Raw genomic sequence first — 17,022 nt, forward strand, 5'->3', positions numbered from 1 at the left:
TGCGCAGGCAACCCCGCCCCCAGCACAGCTTGGGAAGTGGAAAGTGCAAGTTCCTTGTTACAGAAGGACTTTCTCCAGGCACTGAAATCTGACACTTGGCTGCTAGCTAATAGAGACAATGTTTCTTTTGAAAACGGTCTGGCGTGGGTGGAACACCGCCTTTATGTGCTTGAAACTTTAAGAGCTGATGTTTTGCAGCATTCCCATGATGATAAACTTGCTGGACACGTTGGTTTTGTCAAAACCTTGCATTTGGTTCGCCGTCAATTTTGGTGGCCAACCTTAAGATGTGACGTAAAAGACTATGTTGCTTCCTGTCCTGTTTGTGCCATGTCAAAACGAAAAAGGGGGAAACCACTGGGGCTTCTACAGCCAGTGGCCAGCCCATCCTGCCCCTGGGACGTGATTTCTATGGATTTCATTGTGGACCTACCTCCCAGTCAGAAGAAAACTGTCATTTGGGTTGTAAAGGATTTTTTCTCTAAACAAGCTCATTTCATTCCATGTGCGTCCATCCGGTCAGCCCCACAATTCGCGTGCCTATTTCTCCACATCTACTGCCTCCACGGTAGCCCCTCCCATTTAATTTTTGACCGCGGCACATAGTTTACTTCCCAATTTTGGAAATCATTTTTAAAATTGGCACTAAACAAGCACTGTCCACATTGTCCCATCCACAGACTGACGATTCTACTGAGATTTTAAATGCCACTCTTGAACAGTTTCTTAGAGCATACATTAACTACCATCAGGACGATTGGGTGGAGTTGTTACCTTTTGCTGAAGTTGCTTACAACAATGCTGTCCATCAAAGTACCGGACAAACCCCTTTTCGCGTAATTTCTGGTCACAACTTTGTTTCCATCCCTGAACTGCCACAGCCCCCTTCCCAAACATGTTCTGCGTCTGACTGGGCTGTTAAACTGTCTGATTCCTGGCCAGTAATCCAACAAGCTTTGGCTGATGCCCAGGCTGCTTACACGTCTCAAGCTGATAAGCATCGTTCTTTCCAACACGACTTCAAAGTTGGGGATCAGGTGTATCTATCTACTAAATTTATCAGATCACCTCAGCCCTCTAAAAAACTTGCTCCCAAATTCATTGGTCCTTTTCCTGCTGTTCATCGTGTCAACCCAGTTACTGTTAAATTGGAACTGCCTCACAATTTGAAACGCTTGCACCCTGTTTTCCATTGCAGCTTGCTTAAGCCTGTGCACCACTTACCTCGTTGGCACCCTCAACCTCCTCCTCCTGCTCCAATTATGATTGATGGCCAACAACACTTTGAAGTCCAGGACATCGTTGATTCTCGCAAGCTTCGAGGCACCCTGCGGTATCTCGTCCGATGGAAACACTTTCCTCATCCTGAATGGGTGTCTGCCCACCATGTTAACGCTCCTGATTTAGTTAACCGTTTCCACCTTGCTTATCCTTTGAAGCCTGCTGCTTAATGTATTCTTCATTTTGGGGGGGCAGTATGTCATGTTCACTGATTCAATGTAGTTTATACATCGTAACGTTTCACATGCCATAGCGCTGACGTGCGTTTCTGTTTGGGAGGGAGCTGCTGTGAGACCTTGTACCAAGCTCTGTATGTGAAATCAGTACAATGGAATGTGTTTGGGTTATGTTCTCTGTTCAAGGACTTTTCCCGCAGACCATCAGAAACTGTTAGGAGCATCTGGGATTATGAACTTGAGAAGATTCTATGGGGGGAGGGATTTCATTTGCACCGAGGATTTTTAGTTTGAATTTGGTGCGCTTTAATCATTCTCGGCTTTCTCTGTGATCCTGCACAGTATTCTTTAATAAATCAGATATCTTTGAATTCCTACTCATGAGTCTGATGGTGTTTTAGAATAGGCAACATTACACAATAGCCCGATAGTATTTTGGGACAGTTAGGGAGGGATGACCAGTTTAGATTTTGCTGCGGTCTCTGTCCAACTGTTCTAAAGTCAATCAGATGGAGGTAACAAGACCCTCGGGGGGTACCTGGGTCGGGGGTCCCCAAAGAGTCCCCAAGAGTTCGTTCCACCACTCAGGTTGCCACTCCATTGAGGTCACATTCTTAAATCTCTCCCAAGTCCAAGATATCATCCAAATCCATTGCCTTTAGTACATCCTGGGTGGCTAGCCAACTAACTACAACATTCACAATAATGTCTATATAGGTTTTCTTTTCCACCCTTAAATATACCAGGAAAAATAATAGCCATCATAATTGTGGGTATAGTCGATTCTTTAAAACGTGGGATGAGGATAATATAAGACACTTTTTGAAATCACTGAACATTTCTCTCTATTACATTCTTTAAGCATCTCCTCCAACATTGTCCTTTTTGGGGAAAGAAAATATTTGTTTTTGTGGCAAACAAAAATGCTTCTTTATTACTGGCTGGACAGAAAACCACAACTAAATTTGAAACTGAAAAGAAGAGCAGATATTTTTTGGCCCAATAACTGATTGACTTGGAGGAAGAATATTTGTGTACATGGCCACAACCAGTAGTGAGCAGAACATCCTAATTTTGAGATGCAATCCCCGATACATTTTCCCATTGCTGCACAACACACATTATTCATTCCTCTCCTCTCCCCTAATCTCCCACATGCAAAGAAAAATAATAGTTAGAAACAGATTCAGTTCATGTTAATAGACTGATTTTAGCTGGTGTGTGTGTGTGTGTACACATATGTGATATTTTTCTGCAATATTGTGAAATAAAAGATTAGCTCTCCTCCTTTTCCCAATAGCAAACTGTTCTTGAAGATGCCTTGCACTGACATCAATGGAGGCTATTTTCAGGCACCATGGAATTAGAGAAATGTTCTTAACTCTGATCAACTGCTGCATACTCCTTGATCTATGGACTAAAAGTTCTATATGCATTGATTCAGTAATCATAAATTAAATGTGATTATGAAAAAGCAAAGAATATTTTGAATGAGCAAAAAAGACATATTTGTTAGGCTCTTCCTGTTCATGAGTTTCAGTTTCAGAACTGATATTTTAAGAATTGGTTGCTGTGTTTTATCCCTTCCCTTCCGTTCCCTCCCCTCCCCTCCCCTTCCCCTGTCATGTTATCTTTGTCATCTTTTTTTTTCTTATTCTTTTCTTTGTTATGTTTTAAATTGTGGGCAGGGATTATGTTTTAAAATCAAATGTGCGAAAGATCCTTTGGGAATATTTGTGACTAGTGGGAAAAATGTTTTTGAATAAATAATAAATAAAAATCAATTCTCAAAGAGAGATTTTTCATTTTTGCTAGCGTTGAAATTCAGATACTTTCTGATCTACCTAAATCACTCTGGTTTATCCAGATCTATTTTCTACTGCTGAAAAGTGGCTACTACTGTCATTTCACTGTGAGTAATGAACAAGTGACCAATTGGAGACTTTACCAGATAATCCATCTCTAAAGCACTTGCCATATCTGCTATATAATTGGACTCTATGGAATATAATTTTTAATTAAGCAAGACACATTTGTTCTATTACCTATAGACCACAGCAATGCCAAAACTGTCTTGTTTACTGAGATTTTAAATCACATTTATGGAGTGGTAGTGTTGAACTCTTGGAAATTCATTAAGAGTCTGACTCATCTCCACTTATGATTTCAGCTTGCAGCTGTCTGTGATGTCCTTGTGGAAAACTATGTCCCTGGAAAACTAGCTGGAATGGGCCTGGGTTATGAAGACGTTAACAAAGTTGCACCTCACATTGTTTACTGCTCAATAACAGGTATTTTAACTTCAGTGGTACAGTATTCTGTCACTTGCTTCATTTTCTTTGGTATTTCATATGCTTCTTTTATTTTTCATTGTTATTCTGAAACTGAGATGATATTCTGTTCCCCACTCCCAGAATGTCGAATGCAGGGAAGGGTGGGGAAATATAGATAAGTTTTAAACTATGATTTTAGGCCATGGTTCAAAGCCTAATCATATTGTTGTAATGCTAGTTTTAGATACTTAGCATCCTGCTTCCTGCAAGCCTTGAAGGCTATCTGGTACACAGTTACTATATGTTACTGTTTCAGTCTGTAGGACTGATGCTATAATGGAAGAATCCTTGTTCATACAAACCACATCTCTCACACATGGCTCAGGAGAGTCTTACAGCCTCAGTTTGGCTTGCAACCTGACAGCATTCATGCTAAGGCATTATTGGGGTGACAAATGGCCTCCATGTGAGGCCTACAGTGCTTCACTTTGTGTGACTTGGACTTGAACTGTTGTTCTGCTTAACATTTTTCATGTAAATGATTATTCTCTTGTTTGTGGAAGGAATTCTTAAAATTCCAAAGAAATAAAACACATGTTGCAAAGGAATTTACTTGTTTATAAAGAAAGAGGAATCATTTTAAACTGCAAATATACTAATTCATGAACAATTTTGATTACCATTTTTTTCCTTTTTGGCCCAGACACTTAAGTATTTGTGTAAACTTAGTTTGTGAATCTATGCATTTCCACTGACCCTGGGGAATCTAAAGGAGCTAAAATTAAACCCATCTGTAAGTTTTACTGCTTGTCGCTTCTCTAGTTTTTGGGCTCAGTGTCTCCTTAAGGACCTCGGCTTTGCTGATCTCTGGGGGGAAATGGGCAGTGGCAAAATTTGATAAACAAACAAACAAATATAACATCATGACATCAGAGCCCTGTGGTGACTGAACAAAGCTAGGATATTGCTCACTGTTGTTGTTTTTTTACTTGCCCCCATTAACTTTGATTTCTTATGTGTTTTATGTTAAATTCCCGTGTTTTTCATGTGGACTGCTTTGGTGCTTTATAAAGCTTGGTGCCAGCCAAAAGAACTCATCTTTATCTGAAAATGTATTTGTTTTTTTGTCTTAACACAAATGTATAATTTCTGACACATATATTATGGTCTGGCTGCTTGTATTTACTGTTTCAGCTACAAAGACTGCTTGTCTTGAGCAGTCTGTTTGAGAAAAAAATGGGTACCAAAAAGTCTAGCCTAGCTGCTGCATACATGTCTCAAATATTGTGGTTATTCCAGGAGCTTATGCCAGCCTGAATGATTTTTCTATTTGAAAAACAGGATTCATTGCATAAGTGCAAGAAGATCTGAGCAATTTTACAACAGGAAAAAATGCAACACACATGCCCACATATAATAAATCACATTGCCACACATTTATCTGTAGCCTGTTTACATGTCCGAAGAAGGTATCCCTTTGGATTTTTTTTTTTAATCTGTTCAGTCATGTCTGATTCTCAGAGGCTGCCTAGACAAGACCCTGCAGTTTTCTTGGCAAGGGGTTTCGGAAGTGGTATGCTATTGGCTTCTCCCTAGGGCTGAGAGAAAGCAACTGGCCCAAGGTCACCCAGCTAGCTTTGTGCCTAAGGCAGGACTAAACTCACAGTCTCTCAGTTTCTAGCCCAGCGCCTTAATGACTACACCAAACCGGTTCTCATCTTTTTGGATAATCTACACTATACCGTATTCCAATAGAAGAGAATATCTGTAGTTCAGGGTTAAACTGTGGAGTCCTTGGTGCTCTCTTCCCTGCTTATCTTCTGGGAAACTGTGAACATCCTAGACCAAGCTAAATCTAAAAATGCTAGGAAATTCCTGGACAAATCAGCCATAGAGATAAACCACATTTGCACAGTATTCAAAAGAGACAATAAAAAAAGCTAAGAAGGAAACGAAAACACCAGAACACCTTGTCTTGAGCAGCCAACCCAGATAAGCAGGGTTTAACATCAGACAAGCAATCAAGCAGAACACAATATCCTAATCAAGGAACTACCAAGGAGGAAACCATACCCCCACCAACACTGGCAGGGCAAACTACAGTATATAAAGAAGGTGCAAACCCCACACTCACTTGCACTGATGATGTTACCTAGTCAGGTAATGAAATGTCTGCAAGCAACCAACCAAGCTCAGTGAGCACCAAGGACTCCACAGTATGGCATATTATTGGGAAAAATACTTATTTCTAATTTAGGAAAAGGTACATTACTCTTTTAAAGGAACACAGAGAAGTATTTTGTGTCTATATTAGTTGAATGCCTATGACAGCTAATAGTTTATTGTGATAAAAAGAGGATTTCAGGATATATGGATGTGAAGGCAATCTGGCTGTGACATCTGTCACCCCACCCCAGGGTTGATTTGGCTGATCTGGCTGGCTGGGCAGGTGTCCCCTTCCTCCCTTACTGCTCCATGTGCATCCCTCCTGAAGCTGTGCGCTCGGTGAAAGAGGATGACTGTTCCGGATAGAAGGAGTGTACCAATCTTTGGTCAAGGATATATGATAGCTGCGCTCCTCTGCTAGAACCTCCAAACAAGCTCAAGGCTATATAGTGAACAGCAAATGGAACAGGAAAGAAAGAACAGGGGAAGGGATTCAGTACCAAGACAAAATGAGACCTTGAAATAAGAGAAATAAAAGTTTACAGGGATAGTTTAAAATGTCATGATGAAAGAGCTGGGCAGGTATTTGTGACTTGGGCACATAATTGATAAAGGAAGGAATGGAGAGGGAAATGTAAGATTTCTCACTGCACCAGAATAGAGCTGGGCAGCCTGGGGCTGCATACAACCCCAGTCCCATTTTTTCAATAATCTGCTGGGATCCAATAGATTTCTTAGGATTCAGAGGCAAGAGGCTCAAACCACACTGAAATGCCCAAAAAAGTTTTTATTGAATAAATACTAAGAAAATTACGGGGAAAAAGAAAAGTTATACCAGTCAACATGCCTTCAGCTTGCCCAGAACCTGAAAGAAATGACAATGGATGGACCCCCTGGAGGAGCCGTTTGCATAGCACCCTTTCTTTTTCTTTAGGTCTATGCTGAGATTTAAAATGCCTGGGAGTTTTGGCACCTTTTTATACATTTTTCTTAAGGGGCAGAGTATAAACAATAACACTTGTAGATGGCTTGGTAGCACATCTTATCAGGGACTAGGTCACAACTTCAGATAGTAGACCCTCTGCCAGAGATATTTTAAATAAGATATCAACTCTAACAGTCAACACCTTGAGTGATCTGATGCTATATTGTGTCCATAAGTAGGGCAGTCAGACTGTTGGCCTTGCTGACTCTGTGCTAAGAATATTTTTATGGGAAACATTTCTAGTATGCAGCCTCTTGCCCCCTCTCTTCCTGGCAAGTGCTAGATTAGGGAACTCATGTGTCCTCTTTATCTTAATTGATACAAGTAAGAATACAGATAAAAGGCTCAAAGGTGAGAGTGATTTACAATACAGTGATGAATGTTCCTCATTAAGTATAATTAATAATAATAATTGATAATTAATCTAAGTAAGAATAATTGCACACAAATTGCCTCAGCTGGCTAAGTAACCCTTTTAACATAGGTATATTTTATATGTGGAAAGAGAAAAAATGGACCATACTTCTGTCCTTGCCAGTTTTCTGTAGTGCCACTATATGCTCCAAAAATGCTTTGTTGAAGATTAGTGGCAAATCACTAATTTCCAGTAATGGAATTTCAAGAATTTAAAAATATAAAATATAACATGAAATCAATGTCTTAAGGCTCCACTACTCCTGCTGAACTGGAGCAGCATATATAAGCCCCAGTAAATTAAAAAGAAGGAAGAAAGAACATGGTTGTTTTGCTTTTTAAAACATAGCTCTCCTTTCAGATGATGTAAACAGAGGTCAAATATTTGGGCTCTGTAACCCGCCCCCTTCCTTGTTGGCATCTTTGCATTGTCACTAACCATCACCACCCTGTGACTCTCAGAGGGTATTTAAAGATAGTTTTTTTGAAGAAAGCCTTTCTCTGCTGTAGAAAAATAACACTGAGGACAAAAATTAAGAAAAAAATGAGAGATGATTCTTTTCAAATCCTGGTTTATATTGTTGTTCATATTGACTTCCACAACCCATTTCTGCTTTATAACATCTGGGAAAAGGATGAGGAGCATTACAGTGGCATTGGCTATAAATCTAGGAAGCCAATTTGAGGTACCAGGGCTGGACGTGTTCCCCAAATCCCTGTTTTGCAACTCCGGCAATCTACCTCAATCACAGTGGTTGAAAATCAGATGTGTCCTTTCTTGCAGTTTTGAAATGGGAAAGAGATAAAAATTGTAACGGAAGAAGCTTTAAGAAAAAGGCGAAGGTGCCCTTGAATTGAGCGCAGCTCCTAGTGACTACATGGACATGGACACATCCATGCAATTTCCTTGGCAATAGTACTGAAGCGTCTTGCCATTGCCATCTTACGAGATGTTTGCTAAACATAATTTTAAAAAACTGAGTTCCCATCTCCCAGATCCCATTGAAAAGCAATGAAAAACAAAATTCTGAACTTGCCCATGTATGTGACATGGTCCAGCCTGTTTTGCATCATTGACTAAACCTTTGTGATACTCCAAAGATATTGTACAGCCCCCAAAATATTGTGCATCACATAGATTAGGGAAGGTGAAATGCTGAAGAAATGCAATACTTAAATTAGTAGTAAAAACGGCAGTCTTTGTCAAGATTCAGGCAATTATTATATGTAAAATAGTTATCCAAATATGAACCAGTTACATTAATTTCAGTAATTTCTTTCCAAGTATTTGGGACCAGAGTCAAAGCAGAGATATTCTTTTTTCATTTATTCCAGTAGGGTTAAGGTGTTAATTGTTGACAACCATATGGTAAGTGACATTTCAGAAAGTCATGTATGTGAAAATAATTAATGCATGTTTAACCAATTATGAATTCCCCTGGGAAAATTTAATTACTCAGCTTGGATTCTTTTTCGAGACAAATCAGATTCAATCTACATAGCTCTTTTCACTGGTGATTACTCTTGATGCTCAAATTGCCTAGATCCAATGTAACATTCTTGCTGTTTTGTGAATGGTTTCAATGCTCTGTCTTCCTGTTTTTGCTCACAAGTTGGCTCAGGAAATGAAGAGTGTAAACTTAGAAGTAGTATTACTATAATCTTTTTTATGTTTATTATGTTCAGTTTAAGAAAAACACAGATGGTCACTGAGAAATGAACTTTTATTGATGCCTGATTTGATCTGGTTTAATTAGAGAGTGAACAAAGAAAATGGGTCTGCCTACTTTAAGGAGCAGCCTTTGTATGAACAACAGCTGATAATGTTCCCAGTGATCCAGTATTCTGAAGAAAATGGAGATGACATCTGCTCAGATTTTACAGAGTTGAGGAAGCTCTAGAGGTTTTGTGGTATCACATGGTGAGGACCAACACAAGGGGATAACTTTAGATGTTTTATGATTCCTAGCTCATAGTGCTAGCACAAATAGGGGAACAAGATAAACTGCAGTCCGAAAACACTAAATCTAAAGGCCTTTACAGAAACAAATTAGCTTTAAGCAAACTAGTCTCTTAGTTTTGCAAAAAGGTGAAAGACATACATATCGAGCTACTCATAACAGCTTTCTAAGTAATTAAGTAACTAGAATTTACTAACTAGGATATATGTGATGGTGCTTAACCCTTGTAGCTGGGTGACACACTGCACCTTAGAGTTTAACTCATAGCTTGCAGACTTAGTATGAATTGATATCCCCCCCCCCCCCGCTGTTCACCCTTAGAGCAGGAGTAAACAACCAGGAGCTCTTCAAGAGTTTTGTGTTAAGAGTTTTTAATCCCAAAGTCAGAAAATTCTATACTGATGGTACTTAACCCCATGCTGATGGATGACCTCACTCAGCAGTTTCATGCAGATGTTAAATAGGAGTGGGGAGAGAGTTAATCCCTGCAGTACCCCACATAGCAGGCACCTATGGCTGGACTTCTCTCCCCCTACCAACACCTACTGGAACCTACTGGAACTAACTTTGACGGAAGAAGGAGAACCACAGGAAAACAGTGCCTCCCACTTGCAACCCCCTCAGCCAGCCCTGGTATCAGAAGGATACCATGATTGATGGTATTGAAAATTGCTGAGAAATCAAGTAGGGTCAGAATGGATACATTACCATCCTAGGCCTATCAGAGGTTATCGAAAAGCACAATCAATGCTATCTCAGTGACTGTAATCTGCTTCCTCAAGAGCCCTTTGAAGCTGTAGGCCTAGCATCTTCTCAGCAACCTTCCCCAGAAGAGATGATAGCCTCTTGATGAGGGGATGGACCACTACCTCCTTCACAAGGCAGGTAGAACTGTCCCTTCCCACAGAGAAGCATTCACCGCTCCCTGGATCCAGCTAGATGTCTTCTCTGGGAGGCCGTGACCAGCTGGGAGGGGCAAAGGACTAACACACAGATGACAGAACTCAACAATCCAAGCATCCTGTCCACTTCCTTGCGAGTAATCAGATAAAATTATGACCAGATAAGTAGACAAAACCCAGCCCCATTCACCTCCACAGGATCAGCACAGCTAGATTTAAAGTCTGAGCAGATCTGAGCGACTTTATCCAACTAATGCTTTGCATAATCCTCACAGCAGCCTGCCAAGGGTTCCTCTGATCCCTCCTTACCAAGAAGATACTGAGTCACTCAAAACAGGGTCGCTGGGTTGCTATCTACAGATGCAATAAAGGCAGAGAAATAAGTACACTTTACCATCCTTATCGCCACAGGGTAGTCCTTAATACAGGCTTGTACCCTGCTTGGTTAGACTTGTTCTTTATCTTTCTCCAGCAGCAGAATTATTAGGTTATATTGTAGGAAGCAATCTAATTTTCAATTAATTAAATATTTTTATTTATTTAAAGAGATTTCCCAGAACTGCAGGTATCTGTACTGTGGAATTAAACTTCCATATCTGTGGGCTCAGTTAGACAGATTATATGATACTTTTCAGCCTGCAGTGAAGTTATAATGGAATAATGTATTTGAATGGAAAGATGCAAAAAAATTAGCTACCTTGAAGAATTCTGGGGCATTTTACTTTAAATAAACAATGTGCAGTTTGTTTTCATTGCAAGCAAATAGGACAGCATGGGAATTGAGTTGAATGCACTTTATTATTCATATTCAACTGCTTTTGTTCCTTGTATTGATTTGCTCCTTTTCATTGTTAAATGAAAGAGTACATCTGGTAATGTATATTGGCAGAGGGAGATAAACAACATTCCTGTGCTGCTGAAGAGCCAACTTTCTTGACATGCAGCAGTGGATTTCGGTATAGTTGTTCTTTCTTAGGATTACTAGAAACCAAATGTGCTTTGATATTTCTGATAATAAGCAGAATCAGTTTCTGATGCATGTGTATCAGGGCTGATCTGAGAAGCAGCTGAGAATCATACTTTCAATTTTTATTACGCTTTCAGGAGTTGTACTGATACATTTTCAATTCTAACCAAAAGTTGCAAACAGTGTTGATTAAAGAACTCAGTTGAAATCACAAAGCTATTATTTGACTTATGTCCACACAAAATGGGTGTCCTTTGTGAGAGTGAAGAAGCCAGTTTCTGAATCCTATTTTATTTATTTCTGAAGACCTTTACATTAAAAACTTCATATGCATTTTTTGACAGAAAAATACAAAACTATGTAAATCTTCTCCCACTGAACCACCGCCGCTGTACGCTCAACTTACTGTATTCTGCTAGGAATAAATGGAGGAAAGAATCTTCATCTTTTCTGTTTAATTTTTAATAAAGGTACATGAACGAATGAGGGATGTGGTGGCACTGTGGGTTAAACCGCTGAGCTGCTGGTCTTGCCGATCGGAAGGTTGGCGGTTTGAATCCGCGTGACAGGGTGAGCTCCCATTACTAGTCCCAGCTCCTGCCAACCTAGCAGTTCGAAAACATGCAAATGTGAGTAGATCAATAGGTACTGCTTCGGCGGGCAGGTAACGGCGTTCCGTTCAGTCATGCCGGCCACGTGACCACGGGAGTGTCTACGGACAAATGCCGGCTCTTCGGCTTTGAAAAGGAGATGAGCGCCATCCCCTAGAGTCAGACACGACTGGACTTAATGTCAAGGGGAACCTTTACTTTACATGAATGAAAAACTTTCTTTCCAAAATATTGGGTGTCCAGAATTATTCCAAATACATATTAAAATTATGATGTAATTTTAATTATATGTAGCAATTTAATAGCTCACATTGTGTTTTTGAGTGTCCTTTTTTAAAGATGAAAAATGGAATGCAAATATTTTAAGTAAAGAACTTGATACTGCAATTAAGATATGGTAATTTTTCAATACTAATTTTTTCTGTGCGTTTCAAGGATGTACACATTTACCAAAATTCATGGCTAAAGCAGTGGCATATTATGAGACCTCATGGAAAATGAAACAGAAGAGCTGTGTCATGAGTCCTTTGGATAAGGCAAAGCCTCAGGAGTTTGATAAACCAGCCTTGCCTGGAGTCATTCCTTGCATCAGGAGAAGTGACATCTGACTCCAGCCAAGAAGCAGAAGCTTTGATAAGTCACTAGAAACCCAACAACATAGAATTGTAGACTCAAAAATTGGCAGATGTAGCAGTGGTCACTTGCAGGGGAGGCTTATGTAAAGTGACAGGTCTAGTCCAGAGTAGGTTTTCGTTCCCAAATAACCTATTTTGCTGGCTAATGCTTGATAGCCACAGTTGGGGCTGGAGCTGGTTGTGGAAGAAGGAACATAAACATTCTCAGATCATTGCAAGAACAACATCTAGTATCAACCCTGCCACTCTGCAATCACTGAATAACTCAGATTCTGCCTGTTGAACTTCATATTTAAACTCCTGGATCTCTCGAGTTATATTTTTGCCATCAGCCTAGTATAGATTGCCTGTTTACTATCCTCTTTTGATTGCTGATCCTTGGACTCTCGCGCGTGCTATTCCACTGCCTCAGACCGATTTATTATACACTTTACCTAACAGGCTCTGGATTGTGGCAGGCTGTTTGCCCATCCAAAAGATTTTAGAACGGGACAGGGCCTATTTAGATAGAAACAGAATTTCTTGTCATGGTATAGAAAGGTAATCGCTTCAGAAGAGGGGTGGGAAGTAAAAAGCAATAGATGGCTAGGCCAAAGTTCAAGGCCAAGGTTGGGAGAGGGGAAAGAGGGAATGTTCTTGTAGATTGTGTGGAATGCACAAGGCAATTCATGAGAAAAAGGAATGGTCTGATTATATGCAGATCATTGGTTGGAAGGTAAGATGGAATTCATGTTACAAAGAATGCAACAAGTCTCTGAATGAGGCCTGGCATTGAAAATATATTCAGCACAAATTCAAACTAAGTTCAAACCGATTATATAAATTTTGCGACAGTCCATTTAGATTTCTGCCTATCCAGGGCTTACTGTTATACAAAGAACAGTAAGCCCTGGATAGGCAGAAATCTAAATGGACTGTCGCAAAATTTATATAATCGGTCTGAATGTAAAAGATTTTCTAGAGGAAGTTTTTCACCTTAGCATATTTGGCAGCTCTTTTCCTACAGTGCCCTACTTTACATTCGGTTTTTTTGATCATCAACTATTAGTCATTTTTCTTTGCTTATTCCATTAATCTTTATTTTCAAAAGATGTTGCTTATTCATAACGGATAAATATGATATTTGGCAGAACAACGAGACTAAAAGTGTTTTTTATTAGTCTGTCATTATGGGTGATTTCCAGTTTTCTGAATTCAATCTGTGATGATACCCAGCCCTATATAGAAATATCTTCACCAGTTATTCTTATATGCACTCTGTTGGACATTTTACAGAATAAGGATGGTTCCTTACACAATGTCTTGGGCTTGATAGATATTCTGCACTGCACTTCAGTTGTGAAGGATGTCTTTGTTATTTGCTATTTTTACCTTTTAAATGTATAGAAGCAGCAACTTGGGAGTGGGCAAACTGAATTCTTAGGTTTGTGTATTTCCAAACACGTAAAGAATACATGCTTGCACTATTGATTAGTTTTTTACTTATATCTAAGAAGAGAAATATTTTAGGAGGAAAAAAACACCCAAAATCCAACTAAGATATGATAAAGCTTGCAGAAAACAGCTTACACTGATGCATTGTGTCTTTAGAGACTAAGTTCTAGTAATATAAGGAACATTTCTGTTCCTTGCTGTAAATGTTGGTGGAGGACTCACTCATCCCCTGTCCCATGTGTATATGAAATGGAAGATCTGATAGCAAAGTGAATTGACAGTACAAAAAAACATGTGGCATGCTGAGGGATAATGACATCTGGATCTCTTTTTCAGTTGATTGAGCAGTCATTTGACATTTTGTGGAGCAAGGAATAGTGCTTATGTACAGTATACTTCCTATTCTTTATCAATAAAAGATATGCTATATTTTCACTTCTCAGGGTGGGGTTGCAGAGTGATCACATTTGTCTAGGAAAACAGACATAATTGTTTTATGATCTTGTGTATATACAGCTCTGTGCATTCATTCAGTGGCCATGAAATAATTAAAAGGCAGCTGTTGGGATGTAGTGGTGAAATTCACATGATTTTCAGATGTTTCCTATTTATCCCAGACCTTACCTATGGCCCATCGTTCCTCTATTTTGCTGTATTCACTGAATGCTTTACAGATGAAATGATGTACAGATCTAGTGTACATTCTGCTTAGGTCAATACAGAAGAAAAAAAGCATGTGGTTTATATAGCCTAAGGATTTATAATACTTTGAGATAGCATAATGGTTCTATTTAGTTGCAGAAAAGTTGGCTGCTATGAGTCTTTACATTCTATCTCAGTTAGTTTTCTTTCATTTTTAAGGCTATGGTCAGACTGGTCCAAAATTTCAACGAGCGGGTTATGACTCAGTTGCAGCTGCTGTTTCTGGACTCTTGCATATCACAGGGCCTGAGGTATGTTACTGCAAATTTATTTATTTGTTTGTTTGTTTGTTTGTTTGTTTAATTTGTCCCCGCCCATCTCCTCCCATCGGGGGACTCTGGGTAGTTTACAATAATTAATTAAAACAACAACCATACAATAAATAAAATATACAAATATAAAATTACTCTAATAGATATAAATAAGAGTAAAAAAGTAAATAAAGTAAAATCCTGTTGTTGAAATTGAAAACTTCACTGGTACATATGATAAGTCATATAGTAATGAACAGAATTAATGAAGTTTAGGAAATAAAAATCAGTGGAAATAACATATGGTAAATCTGTAAGTACAAATGATCTTAGCATGTTTCAATTATATGAGAAATTGTAAATGTTGCACTGCTTTCCGATTATCAACAATCTGTAAGATTTTGATGCTAGGGAAAAGTGCTCTCTCAGCCATGAGAATTATTGCCAACTTGTACCTGTAATCATTTGATTCCTGTATTTGCTCACATATACAGAGCAAACTATATTTGATAACCAGTTTGATATATATTTACAGTATGTCACTACATCTTCACTACCCTATTTCAAACAGAAGAAAAAATTGTCAGAGAATAAGAACATGAGACAGTAAAAACAATACACTTATAAATGCTTCCCAGGTTCATCATCTGCTCCAAAAGCCTATTGGAATAGGATGATCTTAGCTGCCAAATGCAAGCAAGGTGGGAGCTTCTAATACATCTAGGGGCAAAATATTTCATAATATAGGGCTTCCACAGAAAAAAGTGCACCTCTGAGCTCCCTCAAATTTTATTTCACATGAGGTGGAGACATGAAACAGTCTGTCTTGGGACAGACTCACAGGGTGGGTTGATTCTGGTCAAGAGGGATGATCTTGCAAGGAGATAGATGTCATGCTCCTTAGGAATTTAAGATTAAAATCAGTACCTTGAATTGAGCCTATCAGCTTATTGGCCACCAATGTAATGATTTCAGCATAACATTATGATGCCTACTTCCTCCTGTTAGTAGTAGAGTGCTATATTTTTAGCTAAATAATTCCATCTTTCTTATCTTCAAGTGTAGCTCCCATTGTAAAGCATGTTGCAGTAGTCTAACAAGGAGTAATGAGGACATGAATCTGTTTTTTCCTTTTCTTTCAATTACTGTGAATAATTACTGTCACTAAAATGGGATGGATCAGAGGCTGCTGCAGGCACCAGCATAAATATTTGGGAGCACCAGAGTGCCTGTAGGTCCTGTATTGGAGCTCCAAAAGCCAGAGGATAGTTGTGACTAATTATATAAGCTAAATTTGTATTTCTCTTTACCCGGAAGTTCATTCTTAAGTAAGCCGTACCTCTCAGTCTCAGTTTTCCATTTGCAGGATAATCTCATCAGCTGATCTTTATTTTTAAAAAGGAAGATACTTGTAAGAAGCTGCTTTTATATGTCATGATCAGATATTCTGATTATTCTAATTTTGTCTTTTTCTTTCTCTGATTTGGTTGCAAATAGCTTGATAAATATTTTTTCAAAGCTACTTATTTCTGTTTTGGGGATAATTTGAGCTTTGGAGTGTGATACAGAATGCCAGACAAGAGAAAACGTTAACTTTCTGTTTTCAGGAAAACATATGAAAATCCATTCAGTGTTTTATAAATTGGAAAATATTAAGAAGAGCAAAGAAAAGCATGATAAAATATTGTCTAGTATCAGAATGGAGACCTAGAATTCTCAGATATTTTTGAACTCTCTCATTGTTGGCCTTACTGATTGGAGCTTCCAGAACATGTAATTCAGCAACAACTGAAGGACCACGTATTCATTATACCTAGACTAACAAAAAAATATCATTAAAAACCATATGTGAAAACAACATATAAGACAACACTATGTTTCTTTTAATTTCTAAGTATATTATGCATTGAAATTATAAACTTTCCAGTATGGGGATTTTTTTCCAAATGATTAATAATCTTTGGCCACTATGAAAATGTTTCAATCCATATTCAGCTAGATCATTCTCCAAGGTGAAGTTATGGGCAACAATATGTTGACTTACAGTTCAGTCTCTCAACTAGAGATGCTAGTTTACATAGTACAGAATAGCACAAGCATACATAGGTCAAAACTCATTGTATTTGTGGCATACTGGCCAAAATGTACAAAATGTCCTTACCATTATTAGGGAATTCTGCCTGTGGCAGAGGTATGACCAAGGCTGTACCTTAGCCCATAACTTCCCTAACCTAATAAAAAGTCTTACTGGCCAAATCCTTGAT

General features: G+C 38.8%; 1 protein-coding gene across 3 annotated transcripts in view; it reads left to right on the forward strand.

Moving 5' to 3' along the window:
* The window catches only part of SUGCT (succinyl-CoA:glutarate-CoA transferase), a 634,652-nt gene that overhangs the window by 28,205 nt on the left and 589,425 nt on the right, over positions 1-17,022 (forward strand). For all 3 annotated transcript variants that reach the window (XR_010067980.1, XM_063304167.1, XM_063304166.1), the window contains exons 6-7: positions 3,628-3,748; positions 14,667-14,758. Coding sequence is in view for 2 of the 3 variants with exons in the window: in XM_063304167.1 (XP_063160237.1) it covers positions 3,628-3,748; positions 14,667-14,758 (213 nt within the window). In the remaining variant the exon portion in view is untranslated. The remainder of the gene's footprint in view (positions 1-3,627; positions 3,749-14,666; positions 14,759-17,022) is intronic.

Source organism: Candoia aspera, chromosome 4, assembly GCF_035149785.1.
Source record: "Candoia aspera isolate rCanAsp1 chromosome 4, rCanAsp1.hap2, whole genome shotgun sequence".
NCBI lineage: Eukaryota > Metazoa > Chordata > Lepidosauria > Squamata > Boidae > Candoia > Candoia aspera.